At 37.1% G+C, this 12,410-nt stretch overlaps 2 protein-coding genes across 3 annotated transcripts; one reads left to right on the top strand and one right to left on the bottom strand.

Moving 5' to 3' along the window:
* Positions 1–386: 386 nt before the first annotated feature.
* Positions 387–2,886, bottom strand: mibp2 (muscle-specific beta 1 integrin binding protein 2). The gene is made up of 8 exons (XM_042491939.1): positions 2,606–2,886; positions 1,910–2,000; positions 1,661–1,709; positions 1,263–1,449; positions 1,103–1,174; positions 911–1,017; positions 724–818; positions 387–640 (listed from the first exon to the last, which is right to left on the bottom strand). The coding sequence occupies exons 1-7, from the start codon at positions 2,629–2,631 to the stop codon at positions 733–735; spliced, it is 618 nt and encodes a 205-aa protein (XP_042347873.1). The 5' UTR covers positions 2,632–2,886; the 3' UTR covers positions 387–640; positions 724–732.
* A 4,941-nt stretch (positions 2,887–7,827) lies between these two features.
* Positions 7,828–11,956, top strand: LOC121944900. Of its 2 annotated transcripts, XM_042488859.1 has the most exons (5): positions 7,828–7,919; positions 9,933–10,110; positions 10,193–10,229; positions 10,354–10,440; positions 11,568–11,956. In XM_042488859.1, exons 3-5 carry the CDS (start codon positions 10,209–10,211, stop codon positions 11,835–11,837), a joined length of 378 nt encoding a protein of 125 aa, XP_042344793.1. In that variant the 5' UTR covers positions 7,828–7,919; positions 9,933–10,110; positions 10,193–10,208; the 3' UTR covers positions 11,838–11,956. The 2 variants fall into 2 exon arrangements, with proteins under 2 accessions (XP_042344793.1, XP_042344785.1); XM_042488851.1 differs by having other exon boundaries at positions 10,193–10,440.
* Positions 11,957–12,410: the final 454 nt, after the last annotated feature.

Genomic DNA, 12,410 nt, shown 5'->3' with positions numbered 1-12,410 from the left:
CAAAGCAAAAACAAAGTAAAGGGGACCTCTGAAGTGGTTTATTCTGAAGGCAACACTTCCAGGGAAAGCACACAAGTGCGTCTGACTTTAGATAAGGTTGTGCTCCAAACCTGAGGTCACGAGTTTTAACTTTGAGATTCCACTTATCACTCACACCAACTGCTGCCTGTGAGCAAGATAGCGAAAGCCGTCTGCTCGCTGTGCTTAACTTAGCAGCCACCCAGGGCTGCAAGTGTTGAAAAGGGGGCCTATATTTAAAAACTACATTTAACAAATGTGGGCTTCACACATTAAGACTCTTAGCAATGTCTTAAAGTTACATTTTGTCTGGTTTTCACTTCAATATGAGCACTGGTCATTCTTACAATAATCAGAAGAGCACAGTGTTGGCAGGAGGATCATTTATTGACACAAGTGCAACCATCCTCTGAATGTTTCCATCAACTCTCTTTGGAGTGTGGGCTGTAATAAAGCAATAAATATGGTAGATATAAAAACATGCCAGCATTTGATGCCATCAGTTAAACATTTACAAAAAATCGTAGCAGTCAGCTAAATGAGCTGCCAGGTAGAAACTTTAAGGCAAGGCGGTGTTCTGCTTGCAGGCTGAGTACATGCTCCTTTTAGCCGATCGTATGACCTGAAACACAGGAAAACAAAATCAGAAAACTCACATTTGGACACAACGATTTTTTGTAACAGGCAGCTGGACGATTTGTTTACCTTTGTTTGTTAGAGAGACTTCTGGATGTTATTCAGGATGTCACCGTAGACAAAGTTGAACAGTTGTTCCTTTGACTTGGTTCCATCAAGCTGCACTGTGATAGCAAACATACATTTAAATCAACAGGAGAAACTTCTTTAAATATGAATATGTATATATATATATTTTTAAAATGCAGACACTTACAGACGTCAACATCTGAAGTCTCCATGATGTTCTTGTGTTTCAAATACATGGGCCAGACGTGGCCATCGAACAGACCGGGGGGGTCTGGCACCGCGTAGTTCCTAGAGCTGCACAGACACAGAACCAATTATAAAAAAAGGTAACAAACAGCAGACTAGACTATAAGTCGACAACAGTATTTAAGGTACTTACCACCTCCTCTTTTTGCATTCTTCATATGGGATGGAAATAAAGTAACGTTGGTTCAGCACGTCGATCAAAGGTCTGCAAGGGAAGAGATTAATTAATTTAATGGCTTACTGATTTTTTACAGTGAGAAACACTAAAAAATGCAATAAGCACACATCCTTACCCATAGGTGTAAAGCAGAAAGCCCTCCACAATAAGGATGTGAGTCTCCTCTTCCTCGTGGTCAGACTTTGGGACGATCTCGGTGTCCAGGGTGTTGTTGACGCCGTGAGACTTCTCAAACTTCACTGGGTTGTCCAGCCATGCATAAATCGTACTCATCATGGCGTCCATGTCCAGAGCAGTGATGACTGAGGAGCAAAGCGGGGAGGAAGAAAGGAAGGAAAAGGAGAAGCGTATAGAAAATTGCAAAAAAAGAAACAACGTAAGAAACGCGTGTACTGTGATCATGTTTGTCTATATTGCATGCAGATTACACACACAACATTGCAGCAGGAGCAAACATACAACATAAACACTCATACCCACACTCACACTCCTTCATTAAAAACCCAGGCTTACCATCGTACTGCTTAAAGCCATCTTCACCAACTTCAATCTGATCTTGGGGCTGAAACATACATTGATAAGATGTACCAAGGTACACTACACTCTGCTATAAGGAAGGCTCTGATGGTGTTTTACTTACTCACTAGGTTAAACCGTATCTAAAACACAGGCGGCAAAGTGTTACCACTCTGCCAAATAATGTTACTCGGAGAAATTCCTTTGGTTATCCAAAATTCAAACAGCTGTGTGTCTGTGACTCACCTTGAAGAAGTCATCCTGATGTACCACACAGCAGTTGGGCAGGTTCTTGATCAGTCGGTTTGTGAGGGTGGTTTTCCCTCCATTGGTTACGCTGGACGGAACAAAGTAATAAAAAAGGAAATGAACGGTGGACAATAAAACCCACGTAAAGTTGTAAAACTGATGAATGATTAGACACGAGTTATTGTATCTGGCACGTCCGCATAAAAGTGCGGTTATACATTATACCGTTTGGGGGGGCAAACATTGTTAAACATATGTACATACACATTACATACGTGTAATTTTCACATATTTCTATAACAAAACAACCAGTTTTCAGCCAAAAACACATATTTTCAGGAGGTTTTTTTTAACATTAAATTAACACATTTAGTTGATTTTAGGTTTTACATTATGTGGAGAAAAAAGGGTGGGTCAACTGAGCATAATGCAGGTCCGCTCATCTCTATTACACGGAAGTAACCCTTAGCTTTGGCTTTGTTTATGTACTGAATTACACGTTTGAGTGTTTACATCAAGTATAAAAAAACGCAGATATTTTTGGTTTCTCAAACGCACGAAAACAAAGTGGACAGCAACATTTTATCGGATGTCATCATGACCGCCCTCTCTCTCCACGTGTGCCGGGCTTTCAGGGCCTAGCAATTTTGGGTTAGCTTAGCTTTAGCTGCCCATTCATCCGGAGGAACTCACCCGCCGATGCCGATGATGTACTTCATGGTTTCAGATGGTCAAAGCTCGTGGGGAAATATGTCGCCGAAAAGTCAAAAAACGTCAGTTAACCGGGTCGCAGTGATCAGACGGGAAGAAAGCTTAAAAAGAGAAGGTTGCAACAGGTAACGTCAACTACTTGATTCCTCCATGGCACTTGAGTTAGTTGAGAGAGCAGGGACGATGGTGTCGCTCGGACGCGGTCTTCCACCGAGAGAGGACCGTCACTTTTCTGCAGCTGCTACACATACTGAGCTCCAGCTACCTGATTGGCTATTTAAACACCTCGAGCAGCACAAGAAAGCCGCAGCAGCCAATCAGGAGCGGGTTTTTTTTTACCGCAACTCCCTCCCCCTTCCTGCCTCCGCCCACATTCACCTTCTAACCAGAGCCCGTGATGTAATCCCAATTTTTAATGCGAGAAATTAGGAAAAAAGTAAAAATAAGGCTGTATTTATACCATCCTTTTGTATTGCAAAAGAAAGTGTGGGTGTGTGTGTTTATTGTATGACAGTCAGTTATTATCAGAGTCACTTTACTGACACTTTGACATTACGATAAGATAAGATGCACCTTTATTGATCCCTGGCTGTAGACAGAAATAAATATAGATAAGCAGGCTGTAGAAAGAAGCAGAAATATATTGGCTGACTAAAGTTACCTAAATTAGAATCGCAGGGCCACTTTTGCAACTCTTTTACTAGTATTATTATTATTATAATTCTTTTATATTCATTATTAATAAGTATTAATCAGTTGTTTTTACATTGTGGCACAGCTGCTGTTTGGATACTTCTTCCACCACTGTCCTTTGGTTTAGCTGACTATATATATATATATATATTTGTATATGTATATAGGAAGACCCCCTACATTTGTAAGCCTGACATAAATTTTAATGAAGACAAAAGGAACATAAACATTAAGCTATTGCTTATTTGTTATCAACCTAAGATTTTTTTATTTTGCAGAACTCTACTTTGATTACACTCTTTCCAACTGTAGATGGATACATTGTTCTTAAAAGGCTACGATTTCAAAGTAATTATGAGTTGCTATAGTTTGATTCACCATTAAAAGCTGTGAAGAGGACCACTCCTTTTTTCTTAAACAAATTCTTTAGCAAAAGATTTTTACCAAAACTTTTGGTCTTTTATGTATTTCTGGGGGTTTTCATTGTGTTGGTGTTACTTTGCCTTAAGTTTTACCCATCATTACATTGCTGCAAAATTAATGAATTGCTATAGGCTAAATTAGAAAAGACAAAAAAAGTAATGTCTCAGTATAGAATATTTTTCACAGTCTAAAATAAAATTCTCATAACGATAGAAAACACTGTGAAAAGACACATGAGAGTTGCAAAACCTCAAAGGAGACTTTTGTTGCAGTTCATTGTTGGTTGCATTTAACTTATGTAATCTATAGGACGATGGGGCCTCTTTTACCACATGGTTCCTAACAGCCACATGTTAATTATAGGGCAACTTTGCATTGTGTGCATGGTACAGATGATCTGTCAGTACTCATGCCTCCCCTTATTCATTTTCCATGTAGCATTCAGCACTGTTATCAGCCACTCACTTACAATGCACACAATGATAAGGCTGCCAGTATAGAGAACAGTTCCTGTAAGTGTCTGAATCAGAGACACAGAAAACAAAAGGTAACGTCTCCTGACACAATCACATTGCTGTGGTGTTTATTTCACCAGCCTGCTGCTGACCTCTCTCTGTTTTGTTTAGAAACTTCCCAACCAACTCCATGACACAGTTTCCTGAGGTTGCACCAAAATATTACTTATGTTGGGGTTTACACCCTCGAGAACCTCAGCTATGAAGAGGAAGTCGCCAAGTGAACTGGAATTCAGTTTGTAAGATTTCTATTCATAGTCTGACGTTCATCCTGCCAAGTTGGAGGAGATTTTCTTGGATTTTTTGAAGTCTGCAACAATATAACAGCTTTTATATTCATGGTTGGAATCTGGTGGACAGTTTACAGGGTCAAGATGATATGAATAAATAAATCAAAACAGATGGTATGGTTGATATCAGCTCCATTTACAGACCAGATAAATATTTTCTACCAAACCCGTGCCTTCTCATTTGACGACTTTGTGATACACAGACAAGACAATCACCTTCAAAATGTGACCGAGAGATTCTTGGAACTGAAAGCGTAACACGTTGGGCTTAATCATGTTTTTCATGCATCTTGGTGCTGAAGATCTTTTCTTCGAATCCTCGATTTTGTTCACTCCTGTTGTGTTATTGTTAATTTTACATGCATGCATTGTTTCTTTCACTTGCAGCTTTTTACCCCATATCCCGATGAAATATTTCAATTACAGCATGAATCAGATCCTTTAAATGTTCAGTGGGTTGGATTTAGGGGGATATTTTGGCAAAAAATTGAATATAATAGAATTGAATATAATATAGTAAAGTATTTTCTTTGATGTATAATCTCCTGAAAATAAGAATTATTGTGTTTTTGTAACCTTCGAATAAGCTGTTTATACTTTCATAGGGAGTAGGGTCTCGTCTAAATCGCCATGTTGCATCGCCATGTTCCTACAGTAGCCCAGAATGGACAAACACTGGCTCCAGACAAGTGTAAATATTAAATAAAATAACATGAAAGTACATACATGTTACATTCTAGCACCTTCCACAACAAAATCATCAGTTTTTGAAGTAATAACAAAAAATATTACTTCAATATTTATATATTATAAAATTAACCAAACCTAAACATATATTTTGTGTATTTGGCAGTATTTTATGGCTTTTTTAAAATTTTATTTTGTTCCAGTTCTGTTAGATTTAGTGGTATACAAACACATGTAAAATGACGCAGTCTGCTCTTTTCTTTTTCCATGTAACTTTTTTCCTTCAATAAAATCAATAAGCCCTAAATAAACCTAATTAGTGTAACTACTCACGCAGATATTGTGTCATGCACTTTCAGTCATGGGTGTCGAGGTCAGAGCATGAAACTGCTTCCTCTTCGAAGAATTCCAGTTGTTGTGGCTCCATTTTACAGTTTTATTCATGTGGATCAGGACTTAATGTTGTGTTGACCTTTCACATGACACTACCTCACTGCTCATGCAGCTGTTTAGTCTATATGGACATTTTGTGTAATCTGTTTATCTAAATAGCCCATATGAACTTGGATTCATCATCCAATGAACATTTAGCTGTGACAGGTTTATAGGTCAACATTTTCTCTCTGTGATTCCTGACATGCAGACCTGAGATGCTGAATCAGCTGCAGAGCAAATATTGCACCGTCCCACATATGAATGTCTCATAAAGCTGAGAGATACTGCGGGGTCTGTGAACATACTTCAGTGACAGTACACTCTGTTCTTTGATTTTTTTTTCTTCCCTCTGAACAATTTAAACGTCACATCTCACTTCAGATTTTCATCAGTCACATTCATGTCAGTCTGCATTCTTCACATTTAATCTGATCGTATTTCCATAAAAGCCAGATTTTCTGTGTAACTGCATGGAGTTTGTTCACAGAAAACTTGTGGAAGTTGATGAAATCTATTGTACAGTCTGACTGCGTGATGCTGCTTGTGAATCATCTTAAAATCCGGATATGAAACCTCAAGTTTAAGGTTGCAGATGTTATATAACAGAGAACTGAATACAGTCAAATACTTTCTGCACATTTTGTTCTGGTCCTACTGTTGTCATGAAGCCTCAAACATCTGACTGCCATCTGCTGGCTGGGATTAAACCTCAGTTTGTAAAGATCCTGTGCAGTACGTCCACTCCATTCACTTTGAAAGACAGAAAGAGACACACATGTGTCCTCAAGATATATTTTTCAATGCAGGCAATCAACAATTTGGAAAAAAATGTCCTGCAAAGTGCAAGAAATTTGTATAAATTGAAAAAAAGAGAGGGGCTGAGAAATTATTAGGAAATTATATAGCCAAAAATAGACAAAAACTTTTTAAATGATACTATTTTACTTGTGTGTGTGTGTGTGTGTGTGTGTGTGTGTGTGTCATTTCTAGTTTTACTCTTTTTTTTCTATTTTTCTTTATTTTTCAGGTAATTGTCTTATGCCTTTTGAAGTACCTTCTTGCTAATTCTTGGGTCCTTTTTGTTCAGTAGCTGATTGCATTTTTCCATGTTTTTTTCCATGCTAATTTTCTCAGGTTTCACAAGGTTACATACATAATTTAAAACTTAACTTACTTTTAAAAAGCTACTATATTTTTCTTTCAAAAACGTTTTAACCTTTTTTTTAAATGCATGTTTCATGTTTTTCCTTGATCAAGGTTTAAGTGTTGCTTTCACTCACATTTTCTTCATAATGTTTATTTTCATTGACTGTATTGGTGGTGATTTTTGACCAAGGAAGGACATTTTTGGCAGTGAGGGAGAGAAAAAGATGGCTTCCAGTAGGGATGGATGCACATGAATTAACAAAGGACAGCATGTGAGTGATGTGACAGTAAAAAAAATTCTTGGAAACAGCTCAAATGTAGGCATCCCAGGAAGCAAATGCATCACACTCAAGCCAATTAGGTGCTAATAATGTGTGTCAACAGCAGCTTTTAAGTGTAGTAAACAACAAGCAAACATGCATAGACCTATACAAAAAGAAAAGAATGGGGGTCGATAGATTATCAGCCTGATTTGGCATTTTACTGATTTTCTGTATCTGCATTTAGTTTTAATGATTTCTTAGAACACTTTTACTTTGTAAAACCTCAGGGAGATATTTTTATTTATTCATTTTTTTTAATTTAAAATTTCACTTAACTTGCTTAAATTTCTGTATATGATGTTGAGTTTTGTGTTGGACTTTTTATATGGCCGTTTTTCTTTTTAATTTTTGTGTGATTTTAAAACAAAACTTCTGCCAATTTTCCCTTTTGTAAAACATCTTGATGATTTTTTTGTGACTTAAAAAAATTCTGGGATTTTTTAAAATTATGTTGCTTTTTTTCTTCAACGCTTTTGGCGATTCATTCTCTTTGAAACTTTTGGGCGATTTTTTTCCTTGAAAACTTTTGGCTACTGTTGGCGAGCTGTTGGAAATGTAATTCTTTTTCTATTGTAAGTTTTGGACAGTAAAGTTATGTTTATTTTCCTTGCTGTCCTGTGGGAGGCGATAATGCGCTTGTAATTTAACTGCCCAACCACCATTGCAGACGAAGAAGAAGTAGTAGGAGGATTTATAGTAGTAGAAGAAGAAGAAGACCACAACATAACTTTGTAGAAGTTGTGAACTTTTCTGACCGAAGATGGACATTGATCCACACCTCAAAGTAAGTAAAAACATTAATAGTCAACAGTTATTTTGGATTTATTATGTGTTTTTTTTTTTTTTTTTTTACTTTACAGTCATTTAAAGGACTAAAAACTTCAGAAGTTGTGCTCCTTACTCGCCTAGCTGTTAGCTAATTGTCTAACGTTAGCCAGCTTTGATCTTTAAGGTAACCAGCTAATGCTAATCATAAAAACGTATTTTAACGCTGCGTTAAAGTGTAAATTCTACTTCAAAGCACGCAATGGTCATTTTGGGGATCCGAAAAGATAACTTTAACCTTTAAATACAACATTTTCCACCACAGAAACATTAAAACAGATCAACGGTTAGACATTAAAAGTTAGCCAGGCTAGACGAACAACGAGAAATAAAATTGTTCAGGCCTTAAAAAAAATGTTTAGGCCTTTTCTGTTTGTTTTTCGTTTGTTTGTTTGTTTTGTTTCAGTTTTAGCTTGCTCCTCTCATCTTTTTGCCCTCGAACACATTACATTTACATTTCCAGAACAAGTCACTTGTATTTAAATTCTTTGCAACTTAAGCAGATTGGCTTGTTTCCTGTTATAAAAAAAGCAATGAGCACCTAAAGAGGAAATTACCCCCAAATTAGCAAGAAATTCGTAAAAAGAGCAAAAAAATCACCTGACGTTTTGTTAGAATTAAAGAAAAACACAACAACAAATAAACACGAAAAAGAAAGTTTAAAAAACAAACAAACAGGGCTAACAATACTTGAAAGGGTTATTAAATCATTAATATTTCTGTAACGCCAGTTATTTAAAAAACGTGATTTTGATATTTATGAATAGAGTTTTCCCCTAACTTTTCCTTTTTTTTCCAATAGATATTTTCCGCTAACTTTAAATAAAAATCATTTCCATATCTACTAATATCTTGCAATTCACTGAACATTTCAAACCAAGTTGCTCACTGATATTTCCCACGTGTTTTTGAAAGTAATTACACCAATTGGCAGGGGTTCAAGGTTTAAGTACTTGTGGAGGGTGCCTGAAAACAGCACAAGAAAAGTGATGTTACTTCAGGTTTCAGAGGGTTAAATAAGCTGCATTTCATTCACAAGGGCCGCAGTCAGTGAGACTGTGGGGTTGTCTGAGTTACTTAACCACAGTCAACATATTCTTTACAATGGCGGTCGGCACCCCCAGTTTGGAGAAGTGAGCAGGACCATTGGCACAGAGGTTAAGCTATGTACAGCTGTGGACAGGGTGAGCAATAAAACTAGTCTCCCATAAAACAATAAATATAATGTATACAATATCAAGAGTATTTTCACTGCTTTACGTTTCTGTCAGACAGTGATATTTTATGGGGAACTGAAGCTGTTATATTGCTTTGATCAGGCCCAGACTACACTGAGAAAAACAGTGATTCAGTGTCACTGAACACAGGAGCTGCTTCTCCACTGCTGCTTAATCATTTTTTTGGTCTCACTGTGTGACTTTGCCATTGAAAAGGGTTTAATTTAGACTCACCAAAGTCACAAATAACACAAACTAACTAACTAACTGATTAAAGCGGTCAGGCGGTACACTAGCAGCTCCTGTGTTCAACAACATTAAAACGCTTTTTTTTTCCCAATGGAGTCTGGTGTCTTTAAAGAGAGCATAGATGAGGAAATTAAACCATTAATAACGGCTTCCCTTTTGGAAAAGGCTGTCTGATGTGAAGGTAAAGTGCTGAAAATACTCCCAATATAGTGTACACTTGAACTATTGTAGATTTTTGTTAGGTGTGACCTTTTTTGGGAGCTGAAATACATTTTGCTACTGCCCAGTCCACAGCACTATTTTGTTCAGCTTCTGTTTCAGAACTCCTGCCATTTCTCTAAACTGGGGGTGTGCCGACAGACATCTATTGTATGTAATACACTGACAATGGATGAGTACTTCATACAACCCCACTGAAAAAATCTGAACTGTCCCTTTAAGTAGTTTATAGACAGTTGATGTATCTGAAGCTGTTTTATTTCTAATAATTTAATCATCTGTTGCAGATTCATATAACTATCCAGAAGGGATCCTCCATGCCGCCTCTGCAATTATGCAGTGACTGCTGCAAACCTCCCAAATTTCATTGTCCATTTTGCTTACCATCTTTATTCAAACCTTCAAAACACTCGAGAGCTGTGCATCATTTGAACAAGCATCAAGAGAAAGCCATTACTGCTGGAGGTAAAGTTTTTACATTTTCTATTTTCAGCAAAATTATTAATCATGTATTCATTCATAATGAAATGTCTTGTTCATATTTCAGAGTACAAAATCTACAGATGCGCACTGGAGTGCAGAAGGTATACACATTACCACTGTTTGTACTGCGCCTCCACGCTGATAAGGAGAATAGACTTCATCAACCATCTGCCACTCTGCCGGCAAAATCTACCACGAAGATTAAAAAAAATATCCCTACTACAGGAAGCCGCGACACAAAGAAACCAAACCAAAAGATTGATTGCTCCATCTTCGAGCCCTGGAGTGGGTGACATCCCCTCATTTGAAATAGTAAGTCTGTGATTATGTAGCATGTAAATTTAATCAAGATGTTGCTTTTAATCTTCTGTCATAAAGAAAAAGTAGCTGCACTCTCAGGGATTCCTGTTCTGGTGGGTGAAGTAAATCTTATGTACGGATTGAGCTCCTCTTCTTCATAAACAAACAGACCTCTTTTAGCTTCCCCATGTCCATTTTTATTATGAACAACATTTTAAATGGCATGGCAGCCTGAAGTTTAACAGTTTCATCTGTTGACTTTACAATCAGTTTGTGCGCAAGTCACATTTTATGATTAAGTTCTTAATATGATGTCCGAGTATCAGTTGTGTCTTTAGTATCTTTGGAGGGTGAAACTCTGATGTCCTCTAGGAGCATTTTTGGAATCCCAAGTTGTGTGTGATCAAAAAACATCCTGTAAATGAAGTCATCAGTCACAACTGTTTAGAGGGCGGGGTCTTTGTTTCTCAAGGATATTTGAGGGAAAAAACTCTTAATTTAGAACACTTTGTCCAGGAGGGAAAAAAAAGCAACATTTTTTGCAGGGACGATCGGTGGGCCAAATTCTCATTGCGACCAAGCTTTCCTTTGGTTGAATACAGCCCTAAAGTTCTTGACTGTTCACAAATTCAGGGAGAAAAATTTGAGATTCAGAATCTCAACAAAATAAATCCAGGTTGCTCATATTCAGATCAGATCCGATTCATTTAGATCTAAAAATTCAAGTTGAAAACAATTCAAATAGATCTTTTTTTTTTAAAAAATTTTGGATCTGAATTGAAAAAAAATCTAATCAGCTTTTGAAATGTACATTAGGATCTTTCCTATTTTATTTTAAAGAGGTGAATCAAGAACATATACATTTGAATAATACATTGTATGCATTCACTACCGTGTACACTTCAATATTACGTATTTTGTGGCTGTTAAAATTCAAACACTTATGCGTCTTATTTGCATCTATAAAAATGCTCTTTGGATGCCCATGCCAAAACTCAGAAACTTCAGATTTAGCCAGCTTTAAATGTTGTCTTGTTTATCACTAACAACATTGCAATACCTACGTAAATGCTAAATCAGTCTCATTGAAGCCCACAGATTTTATTTCACTGTTAAAAACATGTGTGTTGTCCTCACAGGAGAGCGATGATGACAGCAACAATGAAGATGTAACCATCATCATGGATTCAGACGACCAAGGAGCGAGTGCCCGGAGAAGCAAGTTTGTGACGGAGCCGAACTCTTCTAAATGTGACCAAACTGCACAGACAAACATTGAAAAACCACAAGACTGCGATGAGTTCTACTTCATGGGCCTCGTGAAGCTGTTCAAAAAGCTGACCCCTCAGAAAAAGGTCGAGGTCAGGATGAAAATCGAGAGGCTCCTCTTCGAAGCCGAGTTTGAGTAGGAAAGATTGTGCACACTCACACGGCTACTGTCTGTTACATGTTTTATTGAAAGAATCAGAGTTTAAATATCTTGGCTTTAATTTGTCTTTTTGTTTTGTTTTTTTTTAACGGACAAATCGTTAAATATTTTTGACAGCATCTTTGTTGAAGCCCTCTGCATCTTCAGTGGAGGTGAAACACTGTTTACAAGCTCTGAAGCATTGAGTCTACAAGGTCACCTGAGATGCTTCACTGCCTTCTGGGGCCCATTTTACCACATTTGCAACATGACATAATTTCCTCCCACATATATATATATATATATATATATATATATATATGTGGGAGGAAATTATGTCATGTTGCAAATGTGGTAAAATGGGCCCCAGAAGGCAGTGAAGCATCTCAGGTGACCTTGTAGTAATAATATTTTAGCAATAAAAGCAAACATCACACTTGAAAATTTATCTGTAGTCTGCCAGTGACAATCATTTATGAGATGTTGAGTCTACAATTTTGAAATTTTCCCAAAAGTAGAGCTTTCAAATTGCCTTTGTGAAATGGGCTGCTGATTTTTTTAAATTTTTGCATGT

This window comes from Plectropomus leopardus, chromosome 1 (assembly GCF_008729295.1).
Source record: "Plectropomus leopardus isolate mb chromosome 1, YSFRI_Pleo_2.0, whole genome shotgun sequence".
NCBI classification, from domain to species: domain Eukaryota; kingdom Metazoa; phylum Chordata; class Actinopteri; order Perciformes; family Serranidae; genus Plectropomus; species Plectropomus leopardus.
This window is presented reverse-complemented; position numbering and strand designations above follow the sequence as displayed.

Bases quoted from the DNA above. Each gene is read 5' to 3' on its own strand.
- LOC121944900 (XM_042488851.1), top strand. From the start codon at position 7,896: ATGGACATTGATCCACACCTCAAA. The intron at 10,111-10,192 runs GTAAAGTTTTTA...TTCATATTTCAG, and splicing joins GAAAGCCATTACTGCTGGAG to AGTACAAAATCTACAGATGC. The intron at 10,441-11,567 runs GTAAGTCTGTGA...TTGTCCTCACAG, and splicing joins ACATCCCCTCATTTGAAATA to GAGAGCGATGATGACAGCAA.
- mibp2 (XM_042491939.1), bottom strand. From the start codon at position 2,631: ATGAAGTACATCATCGGCATCGGCGG. The intron at 1,175-1,262 runs GTAAGGATGTGT...CTTCCCTTGCAG, and splicing joins TTTCTGCTTTACACCTATGG to ACCTTTGATCGACGTGCTGA. The intron at 819-910 runs GTAAGTGTCTGC...TTGCTATCACAG, and splicing joins GACTTCAGATGTTGACGTCT to TGCAGCTTGATGGAACCAAG.